Source organism: Pseudorca crassidens, chromosome X (genome assembly GCF_039906515.1).
Source record: "Pseudorca crassidens isolate mPseCra1 chromosome X, mPseCra1.hap1, whole genome shotgun sequence".
Taxonomy (NCBI): Eukaryota; Metazoa; Chordata; class Mammalia; order Artiodactyla; family Delphinidae; genus Pseudorca; species Pseudorca crassidens.
Window position 1 is genome coordinate 120,259,488 of NC_090317.1, and position 19,998 is coordinate 120,279,485.

A 19,998-nucleotide genomic window follows, 5' to 3' on the forward strand; every position below is an offset into this window, starting at 1 on the left:
TAGGCAAGTCTGACTGTAGAGGTGATTTGGAGGTGAGAAGTGAGTATTAGCTGTTTAAAGAAAGAGCTTAGTATTTGAACTTGCCACTTGTTCACTGCTTCCCTTCCTCTCAATGTGCAGAATGAGAATAACATCCGTGTACTCCTTATCTAAAGGTCAGTTGACCTAATTGCCAGACGGGACAGCAGAATAATGAACATTTTGGTTCCTAGAGGCAGACTCCCCAAGTTCACATTTCTGCCCTCACCCCCAAGTGGTGTATGGCTTAGTGGTTAAGAGTCTGGAGTCAGACTGCTTGGGTTCATAGCCCAGCTGGTTCACTTACCAGCTGGGTGACCTTGGCCAAGTTTGCTTAACTACTCTGTGCCTCAATTTATTCATCTACCAAGTGGGGATAATGTTTTGAGGATTAAATAAGCCAATACGTTTAGTGCTTAGATTGTGTTGGATCTATACTAAGTGCTCGAAAATTATTAACCATTGTTAAGATGCTTGTATGACTTGGCAAGTTACTTCTCAAAGTGTCAATGTACTCATCTATAACAATATGATAGTGTAATATTGTAATAACAACAAGATAATAATAACAGGGTTGTTGCAAGAATTAAATATAATAATGTAAAAAGCACTTGGCCATGTCTGGCATTTACGAGGTGCTCAATAAACATGTTAGCTGCTATTATTGTCATCGTTATCAGTGTTTGCAAATAGATATTATGCTACCCACAATATCCATTTCGTTAATAGTAGAGCTGATAATCTTAACGTAAATGTGCTGTACTATCATATATTAATTATATGTTTTGCTACTATAATGGTATGGTTGATAAACTTAATGCAAATGTATAAGTGTGCTATATAAAATTTTCTCTCCCTTTGTATTTCTTCCTTCACAATTTACGAGGAAAGAGAGGATGCCTCCTTTATAATTTTTAAAAATCGGAGTATAACATAAACACAGAAAAGTGCACATATCACAGATGTATAGCTTGGTGAAGTTTTATAAACTGACCATGTCTGCATAACTAGGCTTGCTTCCTTTAAAAAAATTTAATATCTAGTACAGTGAATAGTTTGCAAACAAATCGAGGCAATGATAAAGACAAATAGTGTGAGAAAAGAGAAAGGCAGGAAAAGTGTCAGGAGAATAACATCTGATATGAGAACAAAGATGTAAACCGGGGCATAGCTTGACTCTACGGTGAAGGAGACTGGCACGGTCACTCTCTTTATTGATTTTCAGTTTTTAGGACCCATCTCCAGGATGAATCAGAGAAACCTTAAAAGCAGGAATGTGTCATCAACTTTGAAAAGAGGGATCGTGAGGTGGAGGGGGTGGAGGAGTGCTGGAGGGGAAGGGGGGTGGGCAGAACCTCATTTTACACTGCGAGGGTCTACAGATACTGTTAGTATTTGGCTGAAAAAGAAGCAAAAGTATCTCAGGTTAGGAAAGTAACCAGTAGAATTAACAATTGAGATTGGTATCTGGGGATGGGGGTACCGGAGAGCTGCATCCTCATCTGTCACAGCAGGAAGTACACCTACGTTCATTAGAGGGTGTCTGAAATAGCTAAGTTGAGGAAGAGCTGAGATGCATGAGCTTTGGTTTAGAGACATGGTGGCAACTACCAGAAGAAATCCCAACAAAGAAGTTAAAGCGCTTGCCGGGCTTCCCTGGTGGCACAGTGGTTAAGAATCCGCCTGCCAGTGCAGGGGACATAGGTTCGAGCCCTGGTCCGGGAAGATCCCACATGCTGCGGAGCAACTAAGCCCATGCACCACAACTACTGAGCTTGCGCTCTAGAGCCCGCGAGCCACAACTACTGAGCCTGCGAGCCACAACTACTGAAGCCCGCGCACCTAGAGCCCGTGCTCTGCAACAAGAGAAGCCACCGCAATGAGAAGCCCGCACACCGCAACGAAGAGTAGCCCCCGCTCCCCGCAACTAGAGAAAGCCCGCGCGCAGCAACGAAGACCCAACGCAGCCAAAAATAAATAAAGTAAATAAAAAAATAAAGCGCTTGCCTTGGGGAATCAGACTTGGGAGAGGGAAGAGTGGGGCAGGGAACTCTTGCTTTCTATTGTAAGCTCTGCTGTACAATTTGGTTTTTAACCATGTGCATGCATCATTTTACTTTTTGAAAAAAACTTATTAATGTCAACTTGAAGGTGCCATTTAGCAATTTCAAAATCTTAAAGGTCAGCCCAAGACTGATTTTATTCAAGCCCAGCAAAGGGTCGGACAAGCCCTCACACCTTTGGTTTACAGTGGTTATTTGTTGCAGAGTACCACCTTGTCCAATATGGTAGCCACTCTCCACATGGGGCTGTTGAGCATGTGAAAGTAGCCCATCCAAACTGAGACGTGCTGTGAGTTTAAAATATAACTGGGTTTCAAAGACTTAGTATAAAAAAAAAAGAATGTAAAGTGCCTCATAATTTAAAAAAAATTGGTGATGTTGAAATGATAATATTTTTGATACACTCTGCTACATAAAATATAGTGTTAAAATAAATTTCTCCACTTTAATTTTGCTTTTTTCCCATTTATTTATTTAATTTATTTATTTTTGGCTGCGTTGGGTCTTCGTTGCTGCATGCGGGCTTTCTCCAGTTGCAGCGATTGGGGGGTACTCTTCGTTGCGGTGCGCGGGCTTCTCATTGCGGTGGCTTCTCTTGTTGTGGAGCACAGGCTCTTGGCGCAGAGCGCGGGCTCTTGACGCGCAGGCTTCAGTAGTTGTGGCACGTGGGCTCAGTAGTTGTGGCTCACGGGCTCTAGAGCACAGGCTCAGTAGTTGTGGCGCACAGGCTTAGTTGCTGTGCAGCATGTGGGATCTTCCCAGACCAGGGCCTGAACCTGTGTCCCCTGAATTGGCGGGTGGATTCTTTTTTTTTTTAATTTTAATTTTTTATTTTTTAACATCTTTATTGGAGTATAATTGCTTTACAGTGGCGTGTTAGTTTCTGCTTTATAACAAAGTGAATCAGCTATACATATACATATATCCCCATATCTCCTCCCTCTTGCGTCTCCCTCCCACCCTCGCTATCCCACCCCTCTAGGTGGTCACAGAGCACTGAGCTGATCTCCCCGTGCTAAGCGGCTGCTTCCCACTAGCTATCGATTTTACATTTCGTAGTGTATATATGTCCATGCCACTCTCTCACTTCATTCCAGCTTACCCTTCCCCCACTCCGTGTCCTCAAGTCCATTCCCTACGTCTGCGTCTTCATTCCTGTCCTGCCCCTAGGTTCTTCATAACCATTTTTTTTTAATTCCATGTATATGTGTTAGCATACGGTATTTGTTTTTCTCTTTCTGACTTACTTCACTCTGTGTGACAGACTCTGGGTCCATCCACCTCACTACAAATAGTTCAATTTCGTTTCTTTTTATGGCTGAGTAATACTCCATTGTACATATGTGCCACATCTTCTTTATCCATTCGTCTGTTGATGGACACTTAGGTTGCTTCCATGTCCTGGCTGTTGTAAATAGAGCTGTAATGAACGTTGTGGTACATGACTCTTTGAATTATGGTTTTCTCAGGGTATATGCCCAGTAGTGGGATTCCTGGGTCATATGGTAGTTCAATTTTAGATTTTTAAGGAACCTCCATACTGTTCTCCGTAGTGGCTGTATCAATTTGCATTCCCACCAAGAGTGCAAGAGGGTTCCCTTTTCTTCACACCCTCTCCAGCATTTATTATGTGTAGATTTTTTGATGATGGCCATTCTGATTGGTGTGAGGTGATACCTCATTGTAGTTTTGATTTGCATTTCTCTAATGATTAGTGATGTTGAGCATACTTTTGTGTATTTGTTGGCAATCTGTATGTCTTCTTTTTTTTTTTTTAATCTGTTTATCTTCTTTGGAGAAATGTCTATTTAGGTCTTCTGCCCATTTTTGGATTGGGTTGTTTGTTTTTTTGATATTGAGCTGCATGAGCTGCTTGTAAATTTTGGAGATTAATCCTTTGTCAGTTGCTTCATTTGCAAATATCTCCTCCTATTCTGAGGATTGTCTTTTCCTCTTGTTTATGGTTTCCTTTGCTGTGCCAAAGCTTTGAAGTTTCATTAGGTCCCATTTGTTTATTTCTGTTTTTATTTCCATTTCTCTAGGAGGTGGGTCAAAAAGGATCTTGCTGTGATTTATGTCATAGAATCTTCTGCCTGTGTTTTCCTCTAAGAGTTTTATAGTGTCTGGCAGGTGGATTCTTAACCACTGCCACCAGGGAAGTCCCTATATTGTGAATTGATGAACATCATAAATTTCGTCAACATCCATCATCTCACATAGTTACAAAATTTTTTTTTCTTGTGATGAGAACTTTTAAGATTTACTCTCTCAGCAACTTTCAGAGAAGATTCCTTTCCTTAAAGGCAAAGTGGACATTGCACATCCCATAAATTTGTTTGACTGCTGCTTCAGCTTTGGTTTGGATAGATCTTAACGTGTCGTTATGGGTGATATTTTCCCTGTTGTGCGAGGAAAGAATTAACTTAGGGCTACTCTAGGAATAACACTGAAAGTTTCTGATCACAATGACGATAATGGTGAACCAGAGGAGAAATGGGACTTTCCAAATTGGCAGAGAGGGTGCAGTGGGGGTGGAAGCAGGTAACGTTTAAAGCTTTTGCTTCCTTTTCCGGATTCCCTGCTTACTCCCAGAATAGCCCCCATCAAAAACCAGAAAATGCGTCCTTATGGTTTAGTTTAAGTGCAGACCTCTTTTTTTCCTACATATTTTCCCCCCATTGGATTCTGGTGTATTATAGTTAGTGAGCACTTACACCCCTCACCCCCTGCCAGTTTCCTGATTTCATGTTTTATTTCTTGGATTTTCATAATTAAGTTTGTCACTCATTTACAGAATGATCATACATTTCTATCTGTTCCGTAGCCAGGAGAATTGAATTTTAATTATGTTTTGTTATCTTAGTTAAAGTTAGTAAAGAATAATTTCTTCTGTAGCAATGAAATCCTCAGACTTCTTAGTTTGATTCTGTTGTAATTATGGTAACAGGTACTAGAACGCTGTGACCTAGGGCTTATATTGAATTTCAAGACCATTCTGTCCTGTCCTGACCACTAACCTAAACTCCCAGTGCTGTGTGCAGGGCTCTGGACTTGTGCTGGAGGTACGGCAGGCAAGTTCCTGCCCTCATGGGCCTTACAGCCCAGTGGGGTAGAGAGGAGACAAGGACTCAAATAAAATAATGGCACCTTGTGCTGTGTTACTAGGAAGGGGAGAGACAGGGTGCTTTAGGTGGGTGGTCAGGGTTGGGCTCTCTGGGGGGGACACAGCTCCCCGGGTGGGTTGGAGGGCCTAAGGGGCAGGAAGGAAGACCGTAAGCCATCTGAGGACCTAAAAGGCCAGTGGGACTGGAGCACAGAGGTGGAGGCTGGGGGAGTAGGGGGATGGAAGGGGGCAGGTGGGAGTGGGGCATGAGATGAGATTAGAGATACGTTTCAGGGTCAGATCATGTAGGGCCTTTTGTTGGCTGCCTAAAGGAGTTAAGATTTTATTTTTAGTCAAGCAGTGAGCTGCTGAAGGTTATAAGCATGGGAGAGATGTATTCTGAGTTTTAAAAGGTCACTCTGCTGCTGTATGACAGATGGTTGGTAGGACAGGAGAGGGTGGAAGCTGGGAGGCCATTAAAATTGGGGGCAGCCAACTTTTTCTGTGAAGGGCCAGATAGTAAATGTGTTTGGTTTTGCAGGTCAGAGAGTCTCTGTCACAGCTACTCCACTCTGCCATTGCAGTGCCCAAGCAGCCTTAGGTGACGTGTGGGTGGGCGTGGCCGTGTGCCAGCATAGCTTCATGTGTGAAAATAGACAGCAGGCCCTCTTAGCCACCGCAGGCTTAGACGATTGCCGTAATCCCTGCAAAAGATGGTGTTGGCTTGGGCGTCTAGGGTGGTAGTGGTGGAAATAGCAGTGGAGAGATTTTCAAGAATGTTTTGGAGGTACAGCTCACTGGACAGGGTTGGGTAAGGAAAAGGTGGGAATGGAGGATGATTTCCAGACCTGTAGCTTGAACCCGTTAGTGGTAGGAGATGCTGTTGCTGAGATGAGGGAGAAGCCCGCAGACAAACAGGCCCAGGGCTGTGGGGACCAGGGGTTCAGTTTGGGGCATGGTAAGTTTGAATACTTACTGATCCATCCAAGATGTCACGGACAAGTTGGCTTCAAAGCCCAGCGGCGCTGGGAGGAGAGGTCCGGGCTGCAAGTAGATTTTGGACCCAGTCGAGTAGCCGAAGCCGGGGAAGGTGGTGAATCCTGGGCCTGGGCCCACCGTGATCTCTTCCTCCTCAGCATCCCGATCATTCCACTTCGTGCTCAAGTTTTGCTCTTGCTTTATTGTTCTTTAGCGCTGCCTTATTCTCCTCGCTAAACTCCGAGCTCCTCAGGAGCAGGCTGTCTTAAGTTCTTCCCAGCAGCTCATTTAAAGTGTTGAGCCCGTAGTAGATGCTCAAATGCTAAAGAATTAATTTAAAAATCTGGGTGATAATCTTTAAGTATTTAAATATGGTGAGGATGAATGCGTTAAGGTGAAATTTTATCCTTGTCTAAGTAAAATGCTTAAGTAACTTTATTGGAAGTACCATGTAAATTAGGTTAACATTTGTCAAAGGATTACACTGTCAGGGATATTCTCGGGGCTTTTGGTACTACTTCTTTCAGAGAGACAGCATGTTTTAGTACAAGTGATTTAATTCTGGTAGTACCACCATTACAAGGAGACTGTTGAGCTGCATACAGGTGTGTGTGTGTGTGTGTGTGTGTTTTTGTGTGTGTGTGTTCGTGAAGAGAGAGAGAGAGACAGAGACAGAGACAGAGACAGAGAGAGAGACAGAGAGAGGGAGAATGCTAACTGTTTCACACCGGGCAGAACCAGATGGCTCTCCCTTTTCTCATATTGTCACCGGATTTCAATTCTCCCTTCCAACGGGACCACTGGTAGAAACTAACTGATCTCACTCCTCTGTGGTGTATATTCTGGATCTTTTTATCTGCTTAGGAATTCCCTTCTCTTTTCTTAAAGTGCTCTTTTTTTTTTAAAACAAACCCTTTTTTTAAAAAAAATTTATTTATTTATTTATTTTTGGCTGCGTTGGGTCTTCGTTGCTGCACGCGGGCTTTTCCCTAGTTGGGGCGAGCGGGGCTACTCTTCATTGCGGTGCGCGGGCTTCTCATTGCAGTGGCTTCTCTTGTTGCGGAGCACGGGCTCTAGGCACGCGGGCTTCAGTGGTTGTGACTCGTGGGCTCTAGAGCACAGGCTCAGTAGTTGTGGCACACGGGCTTAGTTGCTCCGTGGCATGTGGGATCTTCCCAGAGCAGGGCTCGAACCCATGTCCCCTGCCTTGGCAGGCAGATTCTTAACCACTGTGCCACCAGGGAAGTCCCACTCCTTTTCTTTAAAAAAATTTTTTTTCAGTCTTGATGAGGTGAAGCGTTGACAGCCTATTAGTGATCCCCATTTTCGGGGGACTTCAGTTTTCACGCTTAGTGTATTAAGAATTGTTCTGTTAGTCTGTGTACCACGGAAGCTATTTGATCTCTTGTGTCTTTTTTTTCCATTCCCAGCTGGGTGGCACCATTGGAGACATTGAAGGAATGCCATTTGTGGAAGCGTTCAGACAATTCCAGTTTAAAGCAAAAAGAGAGAATTTCTGTAATATCCATGTTAGCCTTGTCCCACAGGTGAGCTTTCCAGATAAGTGTGTAGTCTTCAACTCCTGTAGGTCTTCCTATGATACTCTGTTTATTCCACTTTCTTTTTGTTTTGGCCGCATCGTGTGGCATGTGGGATCTTAGTTCCCTGACCAGGGATTGAACCTGCGCCCCCTGCAGTGAAAGTGCAGAGTCAACCACTGGACTGCCAGGGAAGCCCCCTATTCCAAATTTTAAACCAGGAAGCCATTCATTATCCAGAAGAGCTAGATGTCCAGTGTACTGACAGTGACCCATTTCTTTTCAGCCCAGTGCTACTGGAGAACAGAAAACCAAACCCACACAAAACAGTGTCCGTGCGTTGAGGGGCTTAGGCCTGTCTCCCGATCTGGTGAGTTAAAGAGAGTGGGTAAGTTTCTTGGAATAGGACCTCCATTTCTTAAACTATAACATCATCTAAGTCCTTCCTAGCTCTCAAATGGTTTCTATGACTGAGCTTTTTGTATCTGGGAGCTGCGGAAGGCTTATTCCCTCATCCTCAAGTGTCACTTCACACATTTCTAAATTGGCCATCTCTTCTTCTCCAGGTTCTCATTTGATTGGCCACACTGACATCTGGGCAAGTGCAATGTCCTGTCATCTGTGTGGTCCCTGGGTCCCTTAGAGGGAGGTGGGACCTGGGAGATTTTCCTATGAGCCTGCTAGGTGGGGCTATCCCTGCTCTTATTTATAGCAGTAATCCAGTTATTGCCAGTAGTCTAGATCAGAGGCTGGCAGGTAAGGGCCTGCAGACCTGCCTCCTGTAAAGGAAGTTGTCCACATTTATCTCTGGCTGCCTTTGCTCATGGCGGTACCGTGAGGAGTCAGGGCAGCAGCTGCACGACCTGCAAAGCCTAAAGTTTTTACCATCTGGCCCTTTAGAGAAAAGTTTGCCAACCCTTGGTCTGGCTCTATTCTTGTAGTTTTAAAGAAGTAACATTTGTGAGCCTCGAGTCTGTTCGCTAGAAATGCCTTGACATTTCCTACCGGTGGATTTGTGTTGAGTTTGGTTACACTTGCTTATATTACTGCTCAGACCAATTTCTAGTAGCCCAGTGGAACGCCCAGGGTGGAGAAATGCCCACTCGGTCAAGTCTTCTGGAGCAAAATTAATGTAGCGTCCTCCTGAAAATCAGTGGCGGTGTGAACAGCCCAATTCCTGTCTGCTAACCCCGTGCGTAATCGACTTTGACAGATTGTCTGCCGAAGTTCAACGCCCATCGAAATGGCTGTGAAGGAAAAGATTTCTATGTTTTGTCACGTGAACCCTGAACAGGTTAGTGCTGCTCTTTAGATTCGAATGCCTTGCAGGCGCTTCTGCTGATGCCAGCATTTCACACCTCTTAAGTTATCGTATTACTTTTCACAACATTTATAAAAGATTTGGGGGACTCATATGCAACTACGGCTCCCTTGCCCTTAAGTGAACAGTCTCGAGACTCCTGAAATAGATTGTGTGTTTCACTCCTTAAGTTTTAATTGTAGGTACAAAACCAGGTGGGTTGTTTTTTTTAACTCGCAGTCCAACCTCTAGAGAGAGAACCATTTGAAGCCTGCTTATCGTCTCTTTATCTTGTCTTTCCAGGACACTTATGGCTTTTACTTTGATTTCTCTTTTGTACTTGTTACAGCTTAACTCACCCCAAACCACACATTACGGTGACATTCACACTATCATTTCTGATTACATCAGTGACCTCAGCTCAGTTCACTGCTACAAAAACCACTGTGACGTGGGTTCAGGTCCTCTGTTCTGCAGGACTTTCCACCTGGGTATCCAAGAGCCGGCTTTTCTTTTCTCTTTCATCTTTTTCGCTTTCATCTGCTTATCTCTGTCTCTTGTTTCCAATAAGGCTCAGGCACAAGGGATTGGAGTTTAAAAAGTGATATGACGTGTGCTCAGGAAAAGGGCGAGGTTTGTCAGAAACCTTTTGTTTTCTTCAGATTAGCTGGGGGTTCTCTGAAGCCTAAAAACCACCTAATCAGATTTCTGAGTCTCAGGAGGCAGGCTGTTGTATTCACTGCCTGATGCTTCAGGGTCAGTGCACAAGTCTGAACTCCTTTGAAACATGTGAGAGCAGGTTTAAAGCACTCTCCTGTATCTGTGTGTCGTCAAGCCATTTGGGTTTTGTTCCGTTGTTTTTTGTAAGTAGTACTTGGTGTGGGTATCACACACATTTAACCTGGTTTCCGAAATAGAAGGATACAGCTTTTAGAGTTGGGTTGCTGAGAGCTCTGCGAACAGATGATACAGTCCAAACTTTCAACCGTATGGAGTCTCTTTTCTTTTCTTTTTTTTTTTGGCCATGCCACATGGCTTGCGGGATCTTAGTTCCCCGACCAGAGATTGAACCTGGGTCATGGCAGTGAAAGTGCCGAGTCCTAACCACTGGACCGCCAGGGAATTCTTGAGTTTATTTTCTTTATAACTATAGATTCTGAAGAACGTTCTATCTCATCAGTCCGCAGGCTAGTCTATTAGCCATTTTTTAGCACACTACTTTTTTTAAAAAAAATTTTTATTGGAGTATAGTTGATTTACAATGTTGTGTTAGTTTCTGCTGTACAGCAAAGTGAATCGGCTATACATATACATATATCTATCTACTCTTTTTTAGATTCCTTTCCCATATAGGTCATGACAGAGTATGGAGTAGAGTGCCCTGTGCTATACAGCAGGTTCTTATTAGTTATCTATATTTTATATACAGTAGTATGTATATGTCAATCCCAATCTCCCAATATCCCCCCCCCACTACTCCCCCCCCCACCCAGTAACCATAAGTTTGTTTTCTACCTCTGTCAGCACATTGCTTTTTCTCATATGAGTTAATTCTCCCATTTCTTAGTTCTTGGTGAACTTGCGTTTAGAGCTCTTCTCACCTGGATTGCTGAGGAGGGAATGGAAAGTCACAGGTGTCTCTGTGGTGTTCTCTGTTACCATGATATTTGAACAAATGTCTCTGGCTTGGAGGATAAATGAGTAAATAGCTCCACACCTCATGCCTTCCACTTGTGGGAGTTGTGGCTGTCCAGAGGTTTATCAATAATTTTAATTAATAATTGGGATGGAGCCTCATATCAGTGACATCTTGGCACTTTGAATTGTATCAGGGAATGCATGGGTGAGACACAATAGTCTTAAGTATCAAGTTGTCCATGTCCAAACAGCTTAGGAACCCTTGGTTGGATAGCTATGGATTGGGAAAGACTGAATACATAGAGTTGGCAGAACATTTCTTGGCATTTATTTAGGGTGTGGCAGATCCTTAGATGCCTGCCAGTAGCCCTTTGCATGTACCTGAGAGGGTGGTGAAAGCTCGTTAGGGTGTGAAAAACAACCACACCACCTGGCATTTAAAAGAGCCTTTTTCCCCTCACAAGTGTAAATTTAAGTGTGTTAATGTGTGCTTCTAAATTTACCCAAATGAAGGGAGCACAGACAAAAGCAACTACAGAGGCAGCAGCAACAACAAATGAGTGAACAAACTTCATACCCACACTTAGAAGACAAGGTGTAGGTATTCATTGCTACTGCCTTAACCTAGGCTTAGAAGATGGTGCCTTGGGCCGTGTGTCTTGGATACTGACATAAAGCATTCATGTTCCAGTACCAAGGGTGCACCCCCTTCCCGGTACATCTGTCAATTCACTGGCGAGGATGCTCCCCTGAGTCCTGATGTTCAGCCTTTTGATTGGAGTTTCATTACGTAGGCATGATGGAGTAAATCACTGGTCACCTGACTGAACTCAGTCTCTAGCCCCTGTCCCCTCCGTGGAGGTCAGGTGGCTGAAAGTTCTAGCCTTCTAATGACCTGCTTGGTTTTTCTGGTGACCAACTCCCATCCTGAAGTCATCTAGGGGCCACCCTGAGTCACCTCATTAACTTAACAAAGTTACCCCTATAACTCAGGAAATTTTGAATGTTTTTGAAGCCCTGTGCCAGGAACTACGAACAAAGAATGTGTATATAGGGAAAAACATATATATATATTCTACCATAGCATCCACGGTTCCAGATGTAGAATAATGACTTCAAAGTGTTTTGTAATTAGATCCAAGTCACCTTGTGTTAATTCTGACTCCTGTTTAGGTTGCTGTGTTCCTGGTTTTCTTCTGTCAGTAAAAATAAACTGCTATCTCTCTTGAGTTTTGCCTCATTCCTACGTTCATTTTTGTGGCATACTTGAGTTGTTCCATTAAATATGGTGTTTTATCATCATTGATCAGGTTATATGTATCCACGATGTTCCTTCCACCTACCGAGTACCTGTGCTTTTGGAGGAACAAGGCATCGTTAAATATTTCAAAGAGAGATTGGATCTGCCTATTGGGGATTCTGCAAGCAATTTGCTTTTCAAGTGGAAAAATATGGCTGACAGGTACTGTGAAAGGAATTACTAATGTAAGTTTTCATAATTCTTAGGTTTGGGGGTAGCACTGAGGTGTCCCTTGAAAGGTAACTATGTAGCGTTCCACTTTCCACATGGGTATGTTTGGTTCTGGAAATATCTAAAGCTCTAGCATATTGTTAGGGTGTTTTGCTGTACTCTGAAGATTTCTGGGGCCTTTGATTTTGCTCTACTAAAGCAAAGTGAATTGAAGGCATTTGGATTCCAGCATTTTAAAAAACTTTTGGAAGCAGTTATTTATTAGTTTATTATTTCGTTTCTGAATGTTTTAAACAGTTTAAAATGCTACAGGCTTTGTTTTGTTTTGTTTTGCTTATTTTTAAGATTTGGCTAACATTTCTTAAAGAAAATCCTTCTGAATGGGAAGTTTTGGCCATGGCATTGTCGTTCTATCCTGCAGTTATTAACTATCAGTATTGGCATTAAAAACCCCTGATAGGTTTTAGCTTTAAGACAGTCATATTAATTTCAGCAAGGTTTGTCTAATTTGATGTCATATACAGATTAAATCCCCATCACCTGTTTTCTTTTACTAAATGTTGCTGAGGCGTGACTCCATAAAGTCCTGGCTGCTTGACTTCTCCTGCAGCTGAAGTAGAGGCAATAGGCGCAGTAGTTACAAACGAAGGCTCTGGTGTTGCTAAGGAGTAGATCTTAAAAGTTCTTATCGCACAAAAAAATTTGTAACTGTGCGCGGTGATAGATGTTAACTAGAATATTGCGGTCATCATTTCGTAATATATAAATATATTGAATCATTAGGTTGTACATCTGGAACTAATGTAATGTTGTATGTCAGTTATATCTCAATGAAAAAACGTAAGCTCTGGTGTCAGGCACCATAGATTCAGAGCTCAGCTTCTCCTTTCACTAGCTGTTTTTGAGTTTGGGTAGATTACTTAACCTCTCTGGGCTTATTCTCCCATCCATACATATATAACTGGGGGGATACTGGTACCACGTTGTGGCACTTATGAGAGAAAATACACCAGGCCTTAACATCACATCAGGCACTATTGGTTACTGATGTCGGTAGCGATAATTTAAATGATTTGATGATGACAAAAGCACTGACCTTTGGTAGATGACTAGTAGATTGAAAGTTATTTTGCCCTTTCACTTTAAAATTTTAAAAGCGTTTTAGAATTTCTGGGGCAAGAAGAATCACGAACAAAGCACATTTTCTGAACTTAGGTGCCCCCATGACTGATGATACAACTAAGCCCCTGTCCTCCAGAATGCTTAAGGAATCAGTCTCTTCGTAGGAATTTTCTGAGTAGCTTGGGGTTGATCCTCTTTAAGCACTAGAAACTTTAATATTTTAACTCTTCGTGTTGGAAGTAGTTCTAAATTTTACTCTATGCCTCTGTGCTTTTTAAAGCCAGTGTTTGGTTTTTGTATTAGTTTCCCGTGTCTGCTGTAATAAGTTACCACAAAATGGGTGGCTTAAACCAATAGAAATTTGTTCTGTCACAGTTGTGGAGGTTAGAAGACCTAAATCAAGGTGTCAGCAGGGTTGGTTCCTTCTGGAACTCTGAGGGAGAATATGTTCCATGCATTTCTCCTGGCTTCTGGGGGCTAGCTTCCTTGGTGTTCCTTGGCTTGTGGGCGCATCACTCCAATCTCTGCCTCTCTTGTCGTATGTCCTTCTCCTTTGTGTCTTCTTCCTTTCACTTTTATAAGGATGCTTGTCTTTGCAGTTAGAGTCCATTCTAATCCAGGATGATCTCAACTGGAGATCCTTAACTTAATTGCATCTGCAAAGACCCTGTTTTCCAGATATGGGCACATTCATAGGTTCTGGGGGACATATGTTTTTGGGGGCCACCATTCAGTTCAGGATTCAAGCAAAGGGGATATTGAGCATCAGTCTCTCTGCATCATGTTGGCCGTGATGTTGGTTCATTGGTCATGGCAGTGTGAAGTGTCCATTCTTTAGGCCCTGTCCCCTCAGTACAGCCTGTAGAGAGATACAAGGAGGCACACAGAGGTCAAAGGGACAGTGTTGATCGTGGAGGTCCAGTGCTGCCCAGAGGCCAGGGGTCCCTGGTTGAGCTGGGTGGAAGAACTTGCCTGGGTCCTGAGGTGGGGACAACCCTGCCTCCCTGGGAACCTTCCTGCTGGGGGATGGGCCTACAAAGCCGACCAGCTGACTGCAGTGTCAGCTGCTGTGTCACACCCTGCTGATGGCTGAATGGAGAGCACGAGGGAGGGAGGTGCTTGGCTGGTCCGGGCAGTGAGCCCAGCCTGCAGGGCCAAGAGGGAAAGAGAGCACAGGGGCGTGGGCTCAGTATACCTCCCTGGATGGCGGCTGGACTGACCCAGTGGCCTCCCCTCTCCCCCACTCCCCCCCCACCCCGCCCCGGGAAGACCAGCAACGAGTGAGTGGAAGGAGAGTGGGTGCAAGGAGGGACTGGCCATGCTGACTGCAGCCCTGCGTCCCTCCCCTGAGGGACAGGATGTGCCCCCCGACCGCACATCGTCTTGGAATCTTGGCTTGATACCAACTTGCTTTGTTACCTGAGTCCTTTCCCTAGAGCTGGGGCGAAGCACAGGCAGGCAGGCAGGCAGTCTCCACAGCGACATAAAATTAACTGGTAAGTTAGAGGTTTAGCATCTTTCTCTCACGTTCTTCAATCACCTTCCTAGAAAGTCACCTCTGCTGCCAGTTTTGACTTCTTAGCCCCTCGTGCCTTTTTCTCCTCCCAGCCTGTTTCCATCAGGCTTCTCTTTCACTTTTTGCAGATGTTGTTATAAAGGAGGAATATTCCTCATCCCGGTAACATTTTTGTTCTAAGGTGTTTGGGGAACAGTTTGCTTCAAAGCCCTAAAAGATCTTCAGCCCCAAGTGACATTCCTGCATACTTAGTACCAGACCAGGCATTTTTCATGTTCCTTGAACAGATCTCCTGACGAAAGCAACGGTAAAGATTATGTCTCTAATGGTAAAATGTGATTGAGTGTCTCATGTAGAATGGAATTTTCTCATAAAAATGATCTAAGTGGCTTATAGTGTTTTAAATAGTTCTCTCAGCACCATTCTTCAGGAATGCCACAAATAACCTGGCGTTTGTGGGCCAGCTGGGAATGTAACAATTTTTAATGTAGACACTTTGAATGCATTTTCTTATATGGTATCACCTTACAAAGTTAATGTTGGAATGTCTCCTGTTGGCACTGAGAATGCATTTTCTTATACAGTGTCACCTTATAAATGAATTTCAGGACAGCTCATGTTTATGAGATGGGGAGAACGTTTTTTTTATTATTTATTTTTGGTTGCATTGGGGTCTTCGTTGCTGTGCGCAGGCTTTCTCCAGTTGCGGTGAGTGGGGGCTACTCTTCATTGCGGTGCATAGGCTTCTCATTGCAGTGGCTTCTCTTGTTGCGGACCATGGGCTCTAGGCGCGTGGGCTTCAGTAGTTGTGGCACATGGGCTCAGTAGTTATGGCTCGCGGGCTCTAGAGCACAGGCTCAGTTGTAGCACACAGGCTTTGTTGCTCCGTGAGATGTGGGATCTTCCCGGACCAGGGCTCGAACCCGTGTCCCCTGCATCGGCAGGCGGATTCTTAACCACTGCCACCAGGGAAGCCTGGGGAGAGCTTTTTTATTTTTAATGCTTTTAACTTTTTCTCTGATATACTCTCCTCAGATTTATATCTTTGCCTGCTTATGTAAGCCAATGTTGGGCTTTCTCATGATTTTCAAATCTCTTGGGGTACAGATTGTTATTCTTTGGGGGTGGGGTGGGGAATTTGAGTCAAGTACACCAAGTTCAAGGCACATCTGCTCCTCAGGTTTTAAAAAGTGCCTCAGGATAAGAACAGTGGCTGTCATTATGCTTGTGATATGATGTTACATGCATATAACCTTTAAGCTTGTTTTCCTTCCCAGGTATGAAAGGTTACAGAAAACGTGTTCCATAGCCCTGGTTGGCAAGTACACCAAGCTCAGGGACTGCTATGCCTCCGTGTTCAAAGCCCTGGAACACTCAGCGTTGGCCATCAACCACAAGTTGAATCTGATGGTGAGCCCCCACCTGGTCTTCTGCATGTTTCAGGCATTCATCGTGAAATCTCGTGTTGCAGAGAGGCAGGTTGTGTTCAAGGAGCCCCAAGTCCACCTCCAGGGTTAATGATTCACCAGGAGGATGCAGAGGATTCAGCATACAGCTGTACTCACGATTACGGCTTATTTCAGTGATAGGATGCAGAGCCAAATCAGCAAAGGAAAAGGCACGTGGGATGAAGTCTGGGGGAAACCAGGTGTAAGCTTCCAACAGCCCTCCTCCAGTGGAGTCACAGAGGACGTGCTTAAATCCCCCAGCAGCGAGCTGCAACAACACAGGTGACGTGCCATCTACCAGGGAAGCTCATTAGAGACTCAGCGCCCAGGGTTTTTACTGGGGGCTGGTCACACAGATGCCCTCAGCCTCCTGAGTGTCAAAATCTCAGACTCCCAGGAGGAAAGCAGGTGTTCACCTTAAATCATGTTGTTTCTTCAAACACTGTAGGCACGCTGAGCCACTCTTACTGGTTCTTGGGAATGGTGGGAACCCTCCCCAAATCCAAGTTTCCAGATGCCAGACAAGGGCCAACCTTGTAAGCAGGCATTTCCAAGGATTTCAGTCTGTTAACTTTTTTTCTGCATACAGGTTTAAGGCACAGTTTTTGAAATTAGGCTTTGCACATTCAGGGGCATATATACTTCATGCTCATTTAACTATTTTGTGTTTGTCTAATGAGAAAATAATAGAACGTTTTTTCCCCTTTAGCGTGGGAATTGAACCCAGATTTTTTAAATGCCGTATTTATATATATTTCCCTTTCTAACTCGGAGGACTGATATCTGGCAAACAGTGATTTTTTGTTTTTCAAACAGTATTACGGGATAGCAGAGGTGGAGTTTTATATAGCTTGAGTATATTCTTTGTTAGATACAGAAGTAGTATATGCTCAGTATAGAAAATTTAAGCAAAGCATAATGTAAAATGCAGAAAGTGGAAGATTCTTCCTCAGTGAAATCCCACTTCTCTTGATGCACCTGTCGTTCCCAGTTTGATGCATATCTTTCTAGAGTTTTCTCTCCCTATATAAATGTTTATATTTAATGTTATTCTCTCTGGGTATATCACAGTTTAGGGAGGCCTTATTATCTTGATTTAAATGGTAAAACCTTAATATAATGAGCCAAAAGATACACTTATATGTTCAAGAAATTTAGTAACTTTCAGCTTAGGACCTATCCAGTTTTCTCTCACCTGTTTGTCGCTTCCTCTCTAATCACTTTTTATTTTTGACTTTCCAAGGAATCGTTCCCTTCTTGTTCTTCCTCTTCCTTCCTAGTCTGCCAGTCCCTCGTAGAAAAAAGAAAATAGAAAATCTGTTATAATACTAATTTTATAAAGTAAAATTTTGTATCTTAAGATATATTCAGATAGTAATTTTTACAACAGAAATTCTAAAATAATATAGACATATAGGGACTGTTATGTACATAGGAATTGTTGTACGTGTTTTTCACGTAATAGAATTCATTGACGGTGGCTTCTCCTAAGTACTGTTTGAGTCATGGGCTTGTGCTGTGTTTATCTCGCCCGGCTTTTGCAGTAATTTCCTGACTGGTTTTCATTTTTCCCTCCCTTTCCTTCACTGAGCCAGAGTGATTTTTCTAAAATCGCTCTCTGTTCCTTCAGATTTTTCAGTGGCTTCAAGTATAAACTTCTCTCACCGGATGGAGCTTCTTTTGAGGCCCCCAGAGTGGTCACCACTTTCCGGTTGTTGTCTGTTTCTTGTCTTTCTGCTTTTTGAAGCTGCTCCTTCACAGCCCTCCCCCACCCCCCATACCCCTTCCCACTTGCCCCCCAACTGCACACGCGCGCTCGGCTTGCGTCCACTCATCCTCGACGGCTTAGCTTCTTGGACATCCCCTTCCCAGAGGACTTCCCTGAAGGTGCTCTTGCCCTTCTTCTCTCCAGTCCGCACACGTATCAGCTGCGGCTCCTGGTTCCTCCCGCAGCGTTCTCTTCTTTGCCCATCGTAGCCATTACCTCCCTGTGATGTGGATGCCTGTTTATTTGGTTTCATAACCTGCCTGAAAGATTGTAAGAGCCACAAGACAGAGATGGTGCTTTTCTATGCTAAGTGACCAGTACAGTGTTTGCATAATAAGTAGTCATTGAATAATTGTGTCAGTATTAGATGGCTCTAGTATTTTCCAGTTTTTATTTTTCTGAAATGTTCCTTTAGCTTGTTGCATGTTTTTAGTACATAGATTCCATTGATCTGGAGCAGACTACCGAAACTGAGGACCCTGTGAAATTCCACGAAGCTTGGCAGAAACTCTGCAAAGCTGAGTAAGTACCACGCCAGTTAGGAGAACGCCATTGTGATTTTTTCCATGATTCGATTTACCCCAATGACTAATTTTTGTGCATTTTGAAGTGTAGTTTGCGGTGATTCTGGATGGTTGTGCTGCATTCACGCTGCATTTACTTTGAAACGTGCCGTGTCAATGTTAGTGGCACGTGCAGTGGAGATGGTTTTATTCTGGGGAGGATGACGATACCGTATTGGTGGGAAAGTGAGCTGATGCTACTGAAAGATGCAGAGATGGACCTTACATATACAAAGTTAAAGTGCAAGAATGACAATCCTCCCTCCTCTCTTGGTTTTATTTTCTTTTCCACATCCTTTGATTCTAGGTTTTATCTTGTAAGTAATCAATAAAAATTTTGGGGGTGGCATTGTGTTGTGAGGGTAGCATGGCCCTTGGATTTTTCTCTTGAGCTCTTGCGTTTTTGTTTTTTTTAAAAAATGTATTTATTTATTTATTTTTGGCTGTGTTGGGTCTTTGTTGCTGCGCGTGGGCTTTCTCTAGGTATGGTGAGCGGGGGCTACTTTGTTGTCGTGCGTGGGCTTCTCATTGCAGTGGCTTCTCTTGTTGCAGAGCACGGGCTCTAGGCACATGGGCTTCAGCAGTTGTGGCGCATGGGCTTAGTTGCTCTACGGCATGTGGGATCTTCCTGGACCAGGGATCGAACCCGTGTCCCCTGCATTGGCAGGCGGATTCTTAACCACTGTGCCACCAGCGAAGCCCCAGAGGTCTTAACATTTGTATAAAAGTACTTTTAAAAGAACCTTAACCTATTTTTATTCAGATAATTCTTTCAGTGGCATTTTTAATTGAATTGAGCTTCTCAGTCACTATGCTCATGTGCTGCAAAGACCTATCAGAAAATATATATCAAGGTCAGTTGTGAGAACTTGTTGCAACTTCTTTATAACATTGGGAGGATTTCAAGAAGAAAGTTCAGGATGTGAAATCATGTAATCAGTTCTGAAAATAGACTCCAAGCGTATTCTCTAGCGGCTGTGCCAAGTGTCGGGTTTGGGATCAATAAGTATGAATGGCTGAAAACAAGAGTTTTACAAATAAAAATAATGTCAAATTTCCCCTCCTCTTGTGTTGCTTGCAGTGGTGTTCTTGTGCCAGGAGGCTTCGGAATCAGAGGAACGTTGGGAAAACTCCAGGCGATTTCTTGGGCACGGTCAAGGAAGATTCCTTTTCTGGGTAAAACTGATGTTTATGAATCCTAACTATGAGTTTTTTAGATTTTTGATACCTAGTAAGGTAACACGTAATAGAGTTTGTTAATGTGAAAAGTGTGATCTTGAATTTGAATATTCAGGTGCCAAATAGTTTGCTACAGGGTGTGGAAACTCTATTCTGCAAGCCTTACCTGGTTTGCAGCGTTTTTGTAAATAAAGTTTTATTGGAACACAGCCGTACCAGTTGGTTTACATATTGTCTGTGGCTGTTTTTGCGATACAGTAGCAGAGTTTGAGACCCTACAGCCTGCAAGGCCT

General features: G+C 43.5%; 1 protein-coding gene across 9 annotated transcripts in view; it reads left to right on the forward strand.

Moving 5' to 3' along the window:
- CTPS2 (CTP synthase 2) overlaps positions 1–19,998 on the forward strand; it is a 108,731-nt gene that overhangs the window by 15,257 nt on the left and 73,476 nt on the right. For 8 of the 9 annotated variants that reach the window (XR_010939686.1, XM_067722216.1, XM_067722212.1 and 5 more), the window contains 7 exons: positions 7,593–7,709; positions 7,987–8,070; positions 8,914–8,994; positions 11,949–12,100; positions 16,025–16,157; positions 18,397–18,485; positions 19,608–19,702. Coding sequence is in view for 8 of the 9 variants with exons in the window: in XM_067722216.1 (XP_067578317.1) it covers positions 7,593–7,709; positions 7,987–8,070; positions 8,914–8,994; positions 11,949–12,100; positions 16,025–16,157; positions 18,397–18,485; positions 19,608–19,702 (751 nt within the window). In the remaining variant the exon portion in view is untranslated. The remainder of the gene's footprint in view (positions 1–7,592; positions 7,710–7,986; positions 8,071–8,913; positions 8,995–11,948; positions 12,101–16,024; positions 16,158–18,396; positions 18,486–19,607; positions 19,703–19,998) is intronic. The other variant, XM_067722213.1, reaches the window with a different exon arrangement.